At 38.0% G+C, this 17,918-nt stretch overlaps 2 protein-coding genes across 2 annotated transcripts; one reads left to right on the forward strand and one right to left on the reverse strand.

Moving 5' to 3' along the window:
* Positions 1–6,708: 6,708 nt before the first annotated feature.
* Positions 6,709–8,764, reverse strand: BDR25DRAFT_353025 (uncharacterized protein; the record flags this gene model as incomplete). The annotated part of the gene is made up of 13 exons (XM_033695092.1): positions 6,709–6,743; positions 6,826–6,869; positions 6,903–6,929; positions 7,043–7,152; positions 7,195–7,259; positions 7,296–7,351; positions 7,413–8,017; positions 8,054–8,165; positions 8,189–8,283; positions 8,318–8,383; positions 8,419–8,555; positions 8,600–8,671; positions 8,722–8,764. 13 exons carry the CDS (start codon positions 8,762–8,764, stop codon positions 6,709–6,711), a joined length of 1,467 nt encoding a protein of 488 aa, XP_033549546.1.
* Positions 8,765–8,862: 98 nt separating this feature from the next.
* BDR25DRAFT_353026 (uncharacterized protein) lies at positions 8,863–11,688 on the forward strand (the record flags this gene model as incomplete). The annotated part of the gene is made up of 15 exons (XM_033695093.1): positions 8,863–8,944; positions 9,004–9,029; positions 9,123–9,172; positions 9,239–9,296; positions 9,331–9,476; positions 9,508–9,534; positions 9,587–9,788; positions 9,845–10,771; positions 10,828–11,160; positions 11,194–11,227; positions 11,258–11,300; positions 11,324–11,385; positions 11,446–11,462; positions 11,517–11,612; positions 11,665–11,688. The coding sequence occupies 15 exons, from the start codon at positions 8,863–8,865 to the stop codon at positions 11,686–11,688; spliced, it is 2,127 nt and encodes a 708-aa protein (XP_033549547.1).
* Between the last annotated feature and the right edge of the window lie 6,230 nt (positions 11,689–17,918).

The raw sequence follows: 17,918 nt of genomic DNA on the forward strand, positions 1-17,918 counted from the left end.
GTATTCCCAGGTCTCTGAGTCCCCACGCACTCCCATATGCCTCTGAGTGGATTCATACCGCATTCGGACCCATTGTCTTGCCTGCGCCGTTACATATAGTAATTTAAGGCTAGTTTAACTTTATAAAGAATATTAAAGCTAAGTATAGCATCTAGAATAATAACATGTATAACTTTAACAAAACAGAGTTTATAATAGGCTAGATATCTACTAGAGCAGTTATTATAAGTTTAGAGAGATAAGGACAGCTAAAAGTAGTTTAGCTAGGTAACTAGAAGTAGACAACAGCTATCTAAGGCATTAATGCTAAAAAGTAAGCTATTTTACTTTTTATTATTTTTTAAGGTAGTAACTACTTTTTAAACTAGTATAAAAAAAATTCTACTTTAAAATTAGGTTATTATAATCTTTAAGTGCAGCTAGACTACTAATTAGCTTAGTTTAGACTAGTTAAAGCACTTTAACGCGCATATAAAGAAGTGTACTATTAGCAGCTACTGTCTACTACCATGTTTTAGCGCGTAATGCACGGCCTCGCGTAATGCATGATTTTAGCAATCCGCGCCTTTTACTTTTAAAGCTCTAGAGACTTACATAAATTATAGATTATATAAATTTTTTATTATAATACTAATTAAATGCTATAGATTTTATTTCTAGCAATAATTTACATGCAATACCTTATAAGAAGGTTAATTTGCCTGCTATGTTAAGTCCTGCCTAATGCTAGCTCCCTCTCTTTATTTAATGCTGCATTATTATTAAAATTCTCTAGCGTACTAGCAATAGGCGTAGGAGCTTTCTGCTTGCCCTTTGTTGCCTGCTAAAGGTCATTTTTAAGCTATTAATTAACCTGCTAGGTAAGCTCTACCTCCTCTTGTTAAGCTGCTTTTGTCTTAAGCTTCTGCAGGTAAGCCTTCTTTACTATTGCTACTCTATGCCTCTTCCCTTTAACTGCGCGCGCCTTTTTAGCTTTCTCTGCTTTTTTATACTTTACCTTCTCTTGTTTTTAAAGCTGTAGAGCCTCCTTCTTAGCATCTCTTTGTGCCTAATAATTACATGCTTCTTAGACCTTATTTAGGGACTAAAAAGTTGCACTACTATAATATTCTAGAGGTGCTTCTAGTAGGAGAGGCTTGCTACACTAGCAGCGCTTCTTCTTATTAATTAGCGCATCTTTAACCTGCTTAAGCTTACGCTAGAGAAAGATGCAACACACTAAAAATAACTAGACAGTCTTTTTAAGCTCTTATATGTCTTTTTTATAAAGATTACTAACAACTTTATCTAAAAGGCCTTTAACCCTCTTCTAATTCTTTGCACTAAGCGCTAAGCTAGTGCTCTTACTAGAGAATAGTTGCTTTTTTTACTTATAGCAAAATTAATCTAAGACTACCTGCAGCTTAAATAGCAATAAACTAGTTGCTTTAAAAGCACTAAGGATAGTTTTATGCTTAAAGGACGTTTTCTAGGCCTTATTAAACATGCTGTAAAAGTCTCTTTTCTTAATTAATAATAGTCCCTAGCATCTATTTATAAAGCTAGCTAGCTTAGCTAAGTAGGCTAATAAGAGAGGTTTAAACATGCAGACATTAAGAGGCTGCAGCGTATAGGTTGCATGTAGTAGGTATACAGCTAGAAGGATCTTATTGTTGTTGCAGTACTTAATAAACTCTATTAAAACATGCAATCTATAGCTATCTAGGAACAAAAGTTAGTACGCCTATTACGCCTTTGCCTTAGTCTTGTAATTAAACACATGTTTAAGCTATGCTAGGCCTAGTTTATTATTTGTCTAACTTGTAGGTAATAAAGTAAAGAAAGCTTAATACTTAGAAAGGTTAAAATCTTATAGCTAAGAGTTTTATATATAGTTAGAAACAGCTTAGTAGATTAGCGTAGGCATAAGAGAGCTGCTGTTAGCGCAGATGTAGGCTATTATTATAATCTACTTGCAATTGCTATTCTGTATAAGCTGCTGCTTAATACCTTGCTTATACTGCTGTCTAGAAAAGATTTGCTTTATTTTTAACAGTACCCTAATTAGGAAGCCCTTTTTATCTATATTATAGGTATGCTGTAGTTCTATGCTATATTGCTTGATTTTTTTGCGTACAAGCTTAAAATATAGCAAGTACTTAAATGCTAAGTTAGCTTTGTTACGCGCAGCATCTATGCTAGATGTCTATTAAGATAATAGGTTAATAGAGTGCCTTTTAATAAATTAATTAACCTAGCTTTTGCTAGCTTACCTACTACTTATTTCTATTGCAAAATTTTAAATTATCTATCTTAAAAGAGATAGACCTCTTGCGTAAAGCCTATTAATGTACTCTACTAGCTTTTTCTCCTGCACTAGGCTAAGTAGTTGCTAATTTTTAAGTTTCTCTGCACGCGGGCGGGTAACGCGTTAGTGACGCCTTAAGAGCGTAGATTAATTAACGCTATACTGCCTAGCTACTGCAGCATAATTTAGTAATTCTCCAGGTTTTAGCGATTTTAGCGACTCTAAAGCGGCCTCAATACTGCCTATATTGGTTGAGAGAGAGGTAGTTGAAGTTTTGACAGCTTCGCGCAGAACCGTGCATTACGCGAGGCCGTGCATTACACGCTAAAACACAGTAGTTATTAACAGCTATAAAAGCTATAACTTACTTTATTTCTAGTAATACTATAAAAATAATAAAATTATTACTTATATTATAAAAATAATAAAATTATTACTTATATTATAAAAATAATAAAATTATTACTTATATTATAAAAATAAAGTTTCTACTATGCTTTAAAGTAGCTTATAATGCTATAATTACTTTTAGTAATATTTAAGAAAGGTTTTAAAGCGCTAGATTAGTTCCTTTTAACTTATAATAAGTTATAATAAGCTTTAATGTAAAGTTACACACTTTATTACTACTACTACTTATATATAACAAGCTCTAGCAGTTATAAACCCTAAGTAATACTTTAAAACTTAAGTTATAATTAATGCTTATAAAAATAAAAATTTAGAAGTATATAAATAGTTTACTAACTTTTATAGTTAAAGTGTTTAAAAAAGTTTTAAAAAAGGCAGTAATAATTACGCATAAGCTAGTGTTAGTATAATAAAAAATTACTAAGCTTTAAGTAGCTAATAAGGCTGCTACATAACATAAATTATATAAAAGAAAGTAAATTAAGGCAGAAAAGACTTTAATAATTTAGAAAAGCCTATGCTTAATAGCTTTAAAGAAGTTTAAAGCGCGCAGTAATAAGAAGAAAGCAAAGAAGCAAGTGTAAGCTAAAGTAGGTAAGCTATTCTAAAGGCGCTGCAGATAGTGCAATTAGACTAGGCATAACACGCAAACATGTAAGTAAGAAGCAGAAGTAGTATCTAAATAATATTCTAGGCTGTACTGTACTATATAGTGCCAGAGCGGGTTGTTATAGGCTATAATAGAGTTTGTTAGGGTAGGGTCTTGGCAAAAGTGAGCGACTCAGGTGTGTGAGCAACTCGCCTATAAAGTACGTTACTAAAACTTATTATATATAAAAATTAGTAGTAATAAAGGATATAACTTTATATTAAAGCTTATTATAATTTATTATAAGTTAAAAAAAAACTAATTTAGCGCTTTAAAACTTTTTTTTAAATATTACTAAAAGTAATTATAGTATTTTAAGCTACTACAAAGTATAGTAAAAACATAATTTTTATAATATAAGTTATTTAGTTATACATAAAGTTTTTAACTTAGCACTTATATACTTTTTTTTAAAGAAGTAAAATAACTTACATTAAGTAGCTATAAAAAGTGTGTCGCGTACACTAAGAGCCTTAGCTAGGGCTTAGAGCCTAGGACGCGGCTTAGGATCTAGAGATAGTATGTTCTAAAGCTTAGTGTATATAAGAAGAGCCTCCAACTCTTCTAGATAGCAAAGTCACTTCATCTAATCTTCTAAACAGCTACTGCTAGGCTATTTTATCCTCTGCAAAGTGTAATAAGTAAAAAGGCATATAAATAGTAATAATTTTATTATTTTTATAGTATTACTAAATATAAAGTAAGTTATAGCTTTTATAGCTATTAATAACTAGTAGATAGTGGATGTTACTAGTACACTTCTTTATATATATGTTAAAGTGCTTTAACTAGTTTAGACTAAGCTAATTAGTAGTCTAGCTATGCTTAAAAACTAAAATACTACAATAGTTTATAAATAATCTATAATAGTAGAGCTTGCTTAGAGTAATAGTTAGTGTATTAAGGTGGGTTGTTTAGGTTAAAGAATAGTTGCAGCATAATGCTTAGCAAAGTAGTATTAGACAGGTAATAGACGCGACTGAGCGTGGCGAATGCTAATCCCCGACACACTAATGTGGCTAGAGAGGTGGAATAGACGCAACTAACTATAATTTAAACATGTTTTACACAATACATGTGTCAGATATGCGCACCTACTGTCAAGACAGGAGGAACGCTGGACGAAAGCTGCTACATAGTACGAGCAATAAGCTCGAACAGTATGTTGCTGCAAATTGCTGCATGTTGCAAGCTGGTCGCGCATAGGGCTAGTGCGCGAGGGACTCAGACCGGAAAAACAAAGCCAAGCAACACAAGCAGAGTAGACAAAAAAAAAAGAAACATTAATTAATTAATACAATCAATCATCATCCCATACATCATATCTAAAACCCATCATTCATCTCAGGAAGCCTAGAAACAGTGCTTCAATCTGACAACATGCTAGAGCAAACTGCGTGCAAATTAACATAAAGGTGCACTTATATTAGGTATACATTTTTTTAAAAAAAGAATGCAAGAAATATATAAAGTAACAGAGAAATAGCATTACTAGAGTTTATCTAAAGAAATTATAACTAACTAGCGCGTTTAAAAGAGAAGATTCTGCTAAACTTTTCGTTCTGCAAATCTAAATATAATAAGCAAAGCAAGCTCTGCTAATAATAACTTAATTTTAAAGAAGATTTTTTTTATACTAGTTTAAAAAGTAATTACTACTTTAAAAGATAATAAAAAGTAAAATAGCTTACTTTCTAGTATTAATGCTTTAAATAGCTATTATCTACTTCTAGTTACTTAGTTAGACTGCTTTTAGCTATTTTTATCTCTCTAAACTTATAATAACTACTTTAGTAGATATTTAGCTTATTATAAACTTTATTTTATTAAAGTTATATATATTATTACAATTAGCATGCTCAAGCTACAAGCAAGAGGTGGTGTAACCTAACTAGATTAAACTAAGAAGCAGAGCAGCTGCTCTGCGAGTTTAAATATACATGTGTGCCCCCTGCCAAGGCGCTACTCGTCGCGTAAGCAAGGGAGCTAAGGCTGCAGAGCATGTGACGCGGTACGCGCCGTCAAATATATTATTATTTTAAATATATACTTAGCTATAATATTCTTTATAAAGTTAAACTAGCTAACGTACCTAACAGGTTGGCTAGCCACACAGGTTGGCCAGCTACTTTTGCTAAGCCCCTACTAAAACTACTCTATTCTCTCGCAAAACAGCCTACTTTAGCCCTATATAAAGTAATATAACATAAGATATTATTTAGAGTCTACTTCTACTACTTACTTATATGTATGTAAGTTATGCCTAGTTTAATTACACTACCTATATTACTTTTAACTTAGCTTACCTTTTTTAGTGTGCACTTATGTCTTTAGCTTCTTTCTATTACTACGCGCTCTAAACTTCTTTAAAGTAGTTAGATAAGCTTTATTTTTAACTATTAAAGTTTTTTTTACTTAAATTTACTTTCTTTTATGTAATTTATATTATGTAGTAGCCTTATTTACTGCTTAAAGCTTTATAATTTTATAGCCTACTTTATTACATTAATACTTTAGATAACTATTATTTACTTTTTATTACTTTACTATATTACCTTTAGCTATTTTTGTCTCTCTAAAGCTATAATAACTGCTCTAGTTAATATCTAGCCTATTATAAAGCCTAATTTATTAAAGTTATACCTGTTTTTATTTTAGATACTATACTTAGCTTTTATATTAGCTACTAGGTAAAACTAGCTCTAGATAACCTCTAGATTCTTATAAAGCACTCTTTTATAATTATACTTATAATTAAACTTTATTATAAACTTAGGATAGTGCTTAACTTATATACTAGGCTAGTTTAAGCTAACCTAGCCTAGATTACGCTCTGCAGGTAAGGAATTAGCTATATTAGCTATAGCTATAAGCCTAAAAGGAAATCTATGTGTAATAAGCTTAAGTATATACTTAATAACTACCTTTTTTTAAGCTTAGTTAGATTCCTTAATTTAGGCTAGCATTCTGCTTATAAAGGCTGTCTAGCGTGTTAATTACTTAGTGTTGTGTAAAAGACATTATAGATAGCTGCAGCATGTTATAAAAAAAGTTTTAAGTCTTATTTAAGAGCCTAAAGAGTAAGCTGTATCTAATGTTCTTTAGAAAATTTAATCTAGTGTTGTTGTTAAGGCATTATGTAGATAGGTAGAGTTTAGTAGGGGCTTAGCAAAAGTGGCTGGCCAACCTGTGTGGCCGGCCAACCTGTTAGGTACGTTATAAATTACTATAAAACTTTTATATAAAGCTTTTTTATAGTTATAGTTATACTTAAGCTTTAACGTACTTCACGAGCGAGTTGCTCACACACCCGTGTAACGGCACAGGCAAGACAATGGGTCTGAATGCGGTGGGAATCCACTCAGAGGCATATGGGAGTGCGTGGGGACTCGGAACCTGGGAATGCCATTGACACCTATAGGCCTTGTACAGAGGATATCAGAAAACTACTGAGCTAGCTACAGGGGCGAGGTGCGACTAAATACATGAAGGAATAGGGGTACAGCAGAGGGCAGTACCGTACTGTTCCTTCACTATAGTTCCTACAACCTTCACTATATCCCCTTAGCCATTGCCATGGTCCTCACTGCCCCTGCCATCATAGATGTAAATAAATACTCTGCAACAGAGTACTTAGACTTAAAACAATACACTTCACTTCATCAGCTTTCTACATAGCTGCATGCTTACACCACCTCTCCATTTGCACCAAAGGCCAGTACGCTTTGTGCGAGGGCGATATGATAGGGAAATTGCTAAGATGGAAAGGAGCGTAAACGATGGCCCAAACATTGCACAACGTATACTATTGCTGAAGGATGAAATTTTATCTTCTACGGGATCTCACGAGAAGCGGACGTAACTTTGAGAGGAAGCGGTTGTTTATTAAGGGTATATTAAGACGAATTACGACTAAGAAATGAGTACTAAAGAAACATTATGACACACTACTCCTCAAGAGCTCGACAAAGCCAATGTCATCTTTCATCCACATTACCCGATCACTGTCTCCACAGGCCCCACGCCGCAAGTATGGGTCCTTACTCCTAGGCTTTCCCGGGATACTGAGGGGGGGGGCCATCTTGCCCTTGCTGAATCGGGGCGGTCTGAATCGGTGCCGCTTGGATTGGCGCTGTTTGAATTGGCGCGGTCTGGATCGGAGCACTCTGTACAGAATGTTGCTGGAATTGTTGATACCCCTGGGGCGCTGGGCTTCCCACGGATACCGGTGCCTGGGCCGGTACGCCACCAGCAGTGGCTACAGCTCCTGTATACGCTTGTATAGGTTGTTGGACTGGAAGCGTGGTCATTGGAATCTCCCCTTGAACTGGGTAGCCCCCGGTTGTCTGCGGCGAAAGCGGCTGTGCTGGTCCATACCCCGTCGGCTGCGGAGAAAGTGGCTGTTGAGCAGGCTGGGGACTAGCAACCATGAAAACCGGGTTAACCGTAATGTTATTAGCGGTAGCGGTAGCTTGAGCTGCTTCATTATTGCTAGAAGTAGCGACGGCGGTTTGCTGGGTAGTGTCGGCGACATAGACAGTGCGACGACGCCGGATACAGCACCAGATGATCCAGATGAGAATGAGGAAGGAGAGGAAGCCACCCACACCACCGCCAGCGAGTCCGGCATCGCGTTTGGCGATGCGGTGTGGATGTGTTGTGTCTGTCGCCTAGGGGAATATTAGGTTCGAAAAACGGCAGGGAACTGAGGAGGGTAGTGAACTGAGAGATTGGTACTCCTGGAGATACAGGCTGGTGTGAAGCAACAAATGAGAATGGTAGGAATGAGATTCAACCCATGAAAATCGGGGCAGGAGTCTAACAAACTGGTCACGGGTCACTTACCGGAATGTACATATCGACGGCTTGAGTCACCGATAGCAAATAAAGCGTAGGAGATAATAGGAGTAAAAGTAGCCTTGAATAAAAGCGAGAGCTAGATGAGCGTTGAGTTGAACGCAAAGGAAGACGAAGGGGGAAGCTTGAGACACTGATAATGAAGGGGAGGAGGCTGGGGTGACAAAATGAAGTGACAACTAGAGATTCAAGAGCGGAACGAAGTGGACTTCACCTTAATGAAAGACATTCGACACAAAAAAAGAAAAAGGGTATTATATGCACCCACGCCGTGGCTTTCCAGCTGAATGAAGCCACTAGTTAAGAGCTGCTGGGTCGATGAAGTGCAAGGAGCGAGGAGGTTGAGTTGGCCTGGCCTGTTATCGTAGCCGTTTTCAGCCTCCTCAAAATATCACTTCCATTCCTTTGATCTCGCAGAAGTGCCGACGGATTTATTAGCTGGCGTTCAGGCACCTCAAAGTTCTCGTCTTGATTGATGGTTGCAAAGAACCTTGACTATAAGCTGTGGGGTCCCGACCATTTTCCCACACACCCGTTAGTAGTGATTCGAGACCATACATCATCCCCATAACCTAATTTAATTCAATGTCATAAAATTGACTCCCAGGCCCGGCGGAGAAACTATAGGAGTAGAGGGGCGATCTGCCATGAGACATTCATGACAGTCAGTCGAGTTATTATTGGTCAACAGGAGAAGAACGAGTTTGCATATAGTTACCACAAGAACGCCCTCTTTTGCCGTTTCCGGAGGGTATTATGAGTAGAGCCGAGTTTCTTTTTTTAGTTTGAAGTCTGATAGGCCCGGAAGGAGACAATTACCGGAATGTGGCTGATATCCTGTGCATTTCCTATGCAAACGCCACTCACCAATTTCCCCTTTGAGACCTAATATGATTCAATTAATCTCTCTTCCGGAAGGGAACTGATTCAAACCTTCCATTAGCTCCATCTCAGGTTGAAGTCTCATCGTAACCGTGGCAATCCTGGCACTAATGCATTCTTCTTTTGACTACACTCGAGATTTCCCTCCACAGTTCTTCAAATATTTTGGGATTAAAAGGTCGGTTTGATGAATACCTACTTCAGGCCCAAGTTTTTCGGATTCAAGGGCTAACTGTACCCTCAGACCCCATTGGCCCCGAAATGCGATGAAACCCCCAATTCAGCCTTGCTGCTCCATTCGGACGAGAATCGCGTATTCATCCACGACCTTGATACTAGAGCATACGTATCGCTTGAAATCCCCAAATCGGGCGAAGAAGCAAAAATGATGTAAGATTACATGGGTGGTATGATTTACTAGTCCTCTAGTCTGGATAGGTAGAAGCGAGTCCCACTCGAAGACGCGGCTCTGCGCATAAATCTGAAAAACATAAATAGAGAAAGCGAAAACCAAGAGTCGCCGACCAGATTCTTGCTCAGGTCATCATAGCAGCGATGGAACTTAGTCAAGAGCTGAATCCGCTTCGAGAGATTGCCATCAAGCTCATCAATTCTGATCCGGCGAACCCATCGACATGGGCGGTAGATCTAACGCCTCTAAAGCCCATTGTTAAGCGGCACTTAAGACATTGGGATGGAGTCGTAAGTATTCGTAGACCCAATCAAGGGAAGACTCATTTGACTGACCTATCTCATAGGCCCAATTACACCTGAACTGGGCAAAGAAACCTCTCCTAACAAGACTTAGAAGCACGAGGCCGACCGGATTTCCGAAGATCGATGGCTCCTCCCGCTTGATGTCTTACGCGGACACTATGGAAGAGAAGGGGCAGCGAGACAATTACTGGAGTACAAAGGCATTGACCGACGCTTCGGGGCTGGCGACCTCCTTCATAGGAAATGCTTTCGCCGAAATGCAAGGACGAACCTCAGCACCAATTTATGAGCTAGAAACGCAGGCGTATCCTTTCAGCCTCGAACAGGATGAGAAAGCGGACAACAAGGCCAAAGACCTATTATGGGATTGTCGGCTCTTGGGTTTCTCGAAGGGAATGCGAATCGGTGGTCTTGAATGGATAGGCTCTAATTTGGATCTGAAAAAATCTTATTGGGGATCAAAGCTCCGTGAGCAGTTACTGGTCGACTCGGGAGTTTTTGGAACCATCGGGCAAGCGCAAGCTTTCATTCAGGTAGTGTATCCATATAATTGGTACTCCCCCTTGAAGCCAGGACGCAACCCTAGCATACAAATCGACCTTGGAGCATCTTTACACAACCACGACAGCGATACAGCCAAGGTGTATATTGCAGCTCTTGCTGCACGCGCTGTGTTTGCCGGTATTCCCACCTGGGAACTCGTAGACAAGGTTTTGATTCAAGGTGGATGGCCACATTTGAGGCAGTACTCTCGGGGCTTCAGCACCACAATTTTCACCGTAATGGTAACTCTTTTTGCTGCAGTGGAGAGCTACATCATCAACCAACAGTCTCCTCTTGGACCACTGATCATACAACTGGCTGGGAAGCTTGTCGGCCCAGTAGGGGGTACAAAGAGCCCATGGAGGGTGAGAAAGGATGTTTACTTGAAAGATTCGAAAGTGAATATCGCTTTGGCAGCATTTGAGGTAGATTTAACTTACAATTTTCTATGACAAGCATCAGGCTAATGCCATCATCTTAGGGCACAGCATCATGGACACCTTCCGCGACACCAGCATTTAGGGTACCCGCACCATACCCGAGCCATATTGTTACTGGTCACGGATGCAAGCATGACGTTTCGAAGACTCCCCGATCTTCTGAGAGAGTAAAGATTGCGAACAACATCAACGATCTCTCAAACATGACTGTAAACTGTGCAGGAATAACAGCGGTGCAGACCTTGTCGACCGCTCAAGCGAAGAACGAGGCTTTGCAATTTTGTAGCACTTCGTGCACACTAACCGTACTGCGGGGAGAGAAGCAATGTGTTGGATGTGCGGTAAAGCTTGCCTGGACCATAGGGGCGGTTGTGGTAATCGTTTAATAATATGCGGATCCAACATAGCGCGCTTTGCATGAGGTCGGACTTGATTTCTTAGGTTTGGCGTTATTCTAAGGGGATCACTGAGAAATAGATGATTTGTATATTTGTGGAGTAGTACCTGTACCGTTGTCGCCTGTGAAGGAGAGCGTAGTAGGGGAACACGCGCCGTGACCATGTTTATCGATCCTTATGGTAGTGTAATGGCAAGTAGGCGTGCTTTAAATTCAGCAACAAAACAAGTAGATTATTTAAAAGATCCCTAGGAAAAATTAGAGGACATTGAATGCTGGGTCGCCTCCTTACAAAATTAAGGATATCCTATAGCGGGCCCCCTCGTGTTGGAGGTCCCGCTGACGGCTCGTTTACCCTGTCGCCCAACCCCCTGCTGGCGAGCTAGCCGGACATCCCCATTGCGCGCCTGCCACCTACTGTGGACATTTGTGAGAGGTATCGAGCAGGAAACACAGGTCACAGAGAGGGAATGCAGGATAGGGGGGTAACGAGAGTAAACCTTAGGGTCGGAGGCAGAGGTACGGAGGCCGAGGAGCCTATATACCCCGTGCCAAGCCTAGGGTACTCAGGGGTTGGATAGCTGTAACATAACCGTGACAACATTGCAGTAACTACAAGCTAGACGCTAACCCTGCAGCTAATCTACCTTATACTGTACAAGTCTCTTATACTTTATTAGCTAACTTACTATAACGTATTTTACAAGCAAGGGGTCCACACAAGTAAACAGTCCACTCTAATAAAATTTTAACGTACACTATAGGCAAGTTGCTTACACACCTAAGTTACTTTTACTAATGTAACAGTGCAGGCAAGACAATGGGTCCGAATGCGGTAGGAATCCACTCAGAGGCATATGGGAGTGCGTGGGGACTCAATGACCTGGGAATTCCATTGACACCTATAGGCCCTGTACGAAAGGATATCAGAAAACTACTAAGCTAGCTAAGGGGAGAGGTGCGACTAAATACATGGGGGAATAGGGGTAACAGCAGGGGACAGGGCAGAGTCGGGGCCAGGTCGAGTCAGGGTCGAAGCCGATACGAGGACCTTCCGGAGGTTCTGAGCAACCTGAGATGGAACGATTCATGAGAATTGTTACACTACCCCCCCTCTGTAGACTAATAGTCCCTATTAGCAGTAATTTATTCCTCTGCCTCCTTAAACTAAAACTAGTCTAATTTGGCTAGGTGTCCTTGCTCTAAGTATTCTTTCGCACTACTAGCGGTGTCCTCTAAACTAAAACGCTATGCGTGCGCACCCGCTCTAACAGTGATCTGCATTAATGCCTAGCCTACTAATTAAGGCCTGCTATTGTCTAAACATTAGTTCTTTGCTATCTGTGCAGTTATTAATCTTAGGCGTACGTTTAGTAAGGTAGCATTAGGTATTGTTAAAGGTGCCTAAAAGGTCTCTTGCTATTAGAGTAGTAGTAGTAATTTAAGACATTATTAGGGGTGATTTAGTAGCTAGAGTTAGTAGTTAAGAGTTAATGCTAGGGGTTAACTCTAAATTAGATGGGTCTAGCTTTAGGTCCTACAGAAGCAGATTTAGCTGTTGTTAGCGTAGTAGTTAAAAGTTAGGCATTAGCAGTTGTCTCTAATCCTAATAGGTTATTAGTAGTCTCTAAGTTTCTACCTTAGCACATTTTTTATAACTTTTCTAAAAGTAATTTTATAGGGGATAGAAAGTTCTAAACCTAAAGGCTTTAGTTAACAGAAGGTCTCTAGTATTCTGTCTATAGACTAAATAGTTTAATATAATAGTGTGTAAGTATTATAACCTAAACTAGATTAGACACGTCTTAGGCTTAAACATAGTTAAACAAATAATTAATGTAATATTATAATAAAGTGTTACAGTCTATGGTTGGACCAACGTAACTCCACCCGAAGTACTCTACAATCTAGCTAGGTTGGGGCAGGACTTGTTTACAGACTAATTAGAAGATTTAGAGGCAGCGCAGCTGCCTGCGATTGCAGAAGAATGCATTATCTAATAGAAAGGCAGGCTGTGAGTTAAACAATTTTAATAAGCTAGGCAAGTTTACTATACTATAAACTTAGTAAACTTACATAACTTGTTCTTAGCACTATTAGACATGTATATAGTTTTAACCTTAAATAACCTTTAAAAAGTGTGTTTAATGTTTAGTTTATTTTTTATATAAACTAAGTAGCATTTAGCTTTGTAAAAAGCTGTAATACTATTTATATATCTTGCAACATATATACCTCTAATTCTATCTAACAGGACTGTTTAACCTAGCTACTATACTGCTGCTATAGGGACAAACTATAATCTAGTTGCCCTCCTCTACTCTATTAGCCTAGTAGCTATTATGTAGGATTGTACACCCTACTGTTAGCCTCTATTCCCTTATTTTACCTTAAGGAACAACATTAACCTAAGTGCTTCTTAAAGTAAGAATTATAACATTAAACACTACACCCCTTAAAAAGTATAACTACTTAATATAACCTTAATTCTAACATAGCCTACGCAGCCCTATTAGAATTACAGGAAGTTCTAATAGCTAATAAAGAAGTCTTAGTAGAATAGATTAATAGTATCTAGAACAACATTAAAAAACTCTAATAAATTAGTAACAAGATTAATAAGCTAGTTAGTCTTTATAAAAAAGTAAAAAACTTTTATTAAAAAGTAGCTAAATTTAATAACTAACTAACTTTAATAAACTTTTAATTAGCTATAAGCTCTACAAACTAGATATATATGTTATAAGTAGAACTAGCTAAACTCTAGAATATTTTAACTAAGAAAGCAAGTATTACAGCTAAGAAAACTTTAAGACTAGCCCTTTTAAAGCCTTTTAGAAAATTGCCTAAGAACCTTTGCCTCTTTTTTACTAAATGCTACCTTTATATGCAATATAATAAAGGAGCATTTTAAACTAATGCAGAAATAATATCCTAGATAGGACTACATTTAGAAGGACTCTCTGCAATCTAGTTTTAGTTATATGTAGATAACTAAATAGACTTTAGAGCAAACAGCTCTACACTAAACTCTAAAACTAAAGAAATATTTAGTAGCATTAAAGCCTTTAAAGAAGGTCTAACTGCTATTTATAAAACTATAAATAAATAAAAAATTGCAGGTAACAAGCTAGACGCCCTAAAACAAGAAAAAAAACAGCCTAGTCTATAGGTGTCAATGGCATTCCCAGGTTCAGAGTCCCCACGCACTCCCATATGCCTCTGAGTGGATTCCCACCGCATTCGGACCCATTGTCTTGCCTGTGCCGTTACAGAATCGTTCCATCTCAGGTCGCCCGGAACCTATCCGAAGGGACCCCGTATCGGCTCTGACCCTGACTCGACCTGGCTACAGCGGACTGTTAGCTGGTGAAGGGAAAAAACTAATCGCTAATTGCTTAGAGTCTTAGCAAAAGTAAGCAACTTAGGTGTGTAAGCAACTTGCTTGTAAAGTATATTACCTTAAAAAAGTTATATTTATTTAAAAGCCTAAAGTGTAAGCTATAACATACTTCACAGGCGAGTTGCTTACACACCTGAGTTGCTTACTTTTGCTAAGACCCTACTAAACTACCCTTTCTACACTAATGCATTCCCCACAACACTACTTAGACGCGCTAAAAGAACATTAGATACAGCTTACGCTCTAAGCTTTTAAACAAGACATAAAACTCTTAAAAAAAATATGCTGTAGCTATGTGTAAAGTCCTATAAAAGACAATAAATAACTATAGCGCTAGACAACTTTTATAAGCTAATTCTACAGCTAAATTACAGAGGCTAGGCAATAAAAAAGAGCAGGTAATTATTAAAACTATACTTAAGCTATATGCGCAAGAAATTTCCCCTTAAATAGCATTTATAGCTAATATAGCTAATTCTTTGCGCGCTAAGCATAATCTAGGCTATGTTTACATAAACTAGCCTAGTATGTTTGTGTCAGATTTGCGCACCTACTGTCAAGACAGGAGGAACGCTTGACGAAAGCTGCTACATAGTACGAGCAATAAGCTCGAACAGTATGTTGCTGCAAATTGCAGCATGTTGCAGCAGTTTGCAGCAAATTGCAGCATGTTGCAGCAGTTTGCAGCAAATTGCAGAAAATTGCAGCATTTTGCAAGCTGGTCGCGCATAGGGCAAGTGCGCGAGGGACTTAGATCGGCAAAACAAAAAGCCGAGCAACACGAGTAGAGCAGAAAAAGGATCAATAAATAAAGACAATCAATACAATCAATCAATCATCCCATACATCATATCCAAACCCATTATTCATCTCAGGAAGCCCAGAAACAGTGCTTCAATCTAACACTTATATTATAAAACTTAAGTTCCTACTATACTTTATATATACTTATAATATAGTAATTACTTTTAATAATATCTAAAAAGAGTTTTAAGGCACTAGTTTAGTCTTATTTAACTTAAAATAAGTTAAAATAGCTTTTAATATTTAGTTATTAGCAGAGCTTGCTCTGCTTATTATATTCGGGTTTGCAGAACGAAAAGTTGAGCAGAATCTCCTCTTTTAGACGCGCTAGTTAGTTAGAATTTCTTCAGATAAACCCTAGTAACGCTGTTTCTCTGTCACCTTATGTGTTTCTTATATTCTTTTTTAAAAAAAATGTATACCTAATGTAAGTGCACCTTTACGCTAATTTGCATGCAGTTTGCTCTAGCATGCGTTGTGTAAAACATGTTTAAATTATGGTTAGTTGCGTCTGTTCCACCTCTCTAGCCACATCGGTGTGTTGGGGATTGGCATCAGCCACATTAGTGTGTTGAGGATTGGCATCAGCCGCATCAGTGTGTCGGGGTGTCAGATATGCGCACCTACTGTCAAGACAGGAGGAACGCTGGACGAAAGCTGCTACATAGTACAAGCAATAAGCTCAAACAGTATGTTGCTGCAAATTGCTGCATGTTGCAGCATGTTGCAGCATTTTGCAACAAATTGCAGCATGTTGCAAGCTGGTTGTGCATAGGGCTAGTGCGCGAGGGACTCGGACCAGAAAAACAAGGCCGAGCAACACGAGCAGAGCAGACAAAAAAAAGATTAATTAATTAATACAATTAATCATCATCCCATACATCATATCTAAACCCATTATTCATCTCAGGAAGCCTAGAAACAGTGCTTCAATCTGACACAGGGATTAGCAGTTGCTCGCACACCTGAGTTGCTCACTTTTGCCAAGACCACACCACAACAAACGTTATTATGGCCCATAACAACCCACTCTAGCACTATAGAGTACAGTACAGCCTAGAATATTATTTAGATACTACTTCTACTTCTTGCTTACACGTTTGCGCGTCATGTCTAGTCTAATTGCACTGTCCGCAGCGTCTTTAGGATTGCTTATCTACTTTAGCTTACACCTGCTTCTTTGCCTTCTTCCTGTCACTGCGCTCCCTAAACTCATTTTAAGCTGTTAAGCGCAGGCCTTTCTAAAGGTAGCTGCCTTATTAGCTGCTTAAAGCTTAGTAATTTCCTATTATGCTAACACTAGCTTATGTGTAATTATTACTGCCCTTTTGTAAAGCTTTTTTTCTAGAGGCATTACCCTCCTAGAACTCTCTCTATACGTAGAGCTACTTGCAACACAACTAATATCTACTAGGGATTGTTGCCTGCTGCTGTAATCTACTGTAGTTTGCTGCAATTTGCTGTAGTTTGCTGCAATTTGCTATAGTTTGCCGCAATTTGCTGTAGTTTGCTGCAATTTGCTATAGTTTGCCGCAATTTGCTGCAGTTTGCTGCAATTTGCTGTAGTTTGCTACAATTTGCTGCAATTTACTTTATGCATTTCCTAACACTGCTAGGTAATCTCTTACTAACACCTCTAGGCATTAGCCTATTATATTTAAACAGCAGTTAAAGAAGCTAAACTAGCAGTTATGTAAGCAAAACAGCTTGTTAAGGTATTACATGTACTATATTAATCTTTGCAGCGATAGAGAGGCAGAGGCAGAGGCAGAGGCAGCGCTAGAGGTCCCTAGCACTTTAAGAAATTCCTGCAGAGGCAACAAACTACACAAGCTGCAGCTCTACAACTAGGGCTTTAATGCTAAAACAATTAAATTAAAGAGATTAGGTAGCAGTATTCGGCATAGTGTGGCAGTATTAGGCAGTAAAAGGAACAGGTGCAACGCTAGAGAACGCAAGGTGCAAAGAAAAGGAAGACTATTATAAGAGCAGAAACGCGTTAAAAGCTAGAGCTAAAACATGTTCTTTTAATTATAGCTAATAATTAACTAGTTTCTAGATAACTGTTAAATAGGCTCTATGCTAGCTAGCATTTGTAATTAGCAAGTACGTGCGAGGCAAAGAGGGTTGCACAGTGTACACATCGCGCGCAAGGGGTAGCAGGTAACTAGTGTTAATTATTCTTCTTCTTCTAAGTCTATGCAAAGGAAAGGAATATTTATCTGTTTATATGTGCAACTATAACACAAGACTATGTTATATAACACCTAACAGTGTATCTAAATACTTTTATTTAGATAATAACTAATTTTAAATTTATATAAACTTTTAGTTTTTAAAAAAGAAAATTTACTAACTTAATTAAAGCTAAAAATTAGCTAGCTATTATTTACTTTTAAGTATTACTTTACTTATAAGTGTACTTTATAATAAGTAATTTAGTTATGTATAAAGTTTTTAGCTTAGCGCCTATATACTTTTTTAAAAAGTAAAATAACTTATATTAAATAGCTATAAAAAGTGTAATA

The sequence above is a fragment of the Lindgomyces ingoldianus genome, assembly GCF_010093535.1.
Source record: "Lindgomyces ingoldianus strain ATCC 200398 unplaced genomic scaffold BDR25scaffold_10, whole genome shotgun sequence".
NCBI classification, from domain to species: domain Eukaryota; kingdom Fungi; phylum Ascomycota; class Dothideomycetes; order Pleosporales; family Lindgomycetaceae; genus Lindgomyces; species Lindgomyces ingoldianus.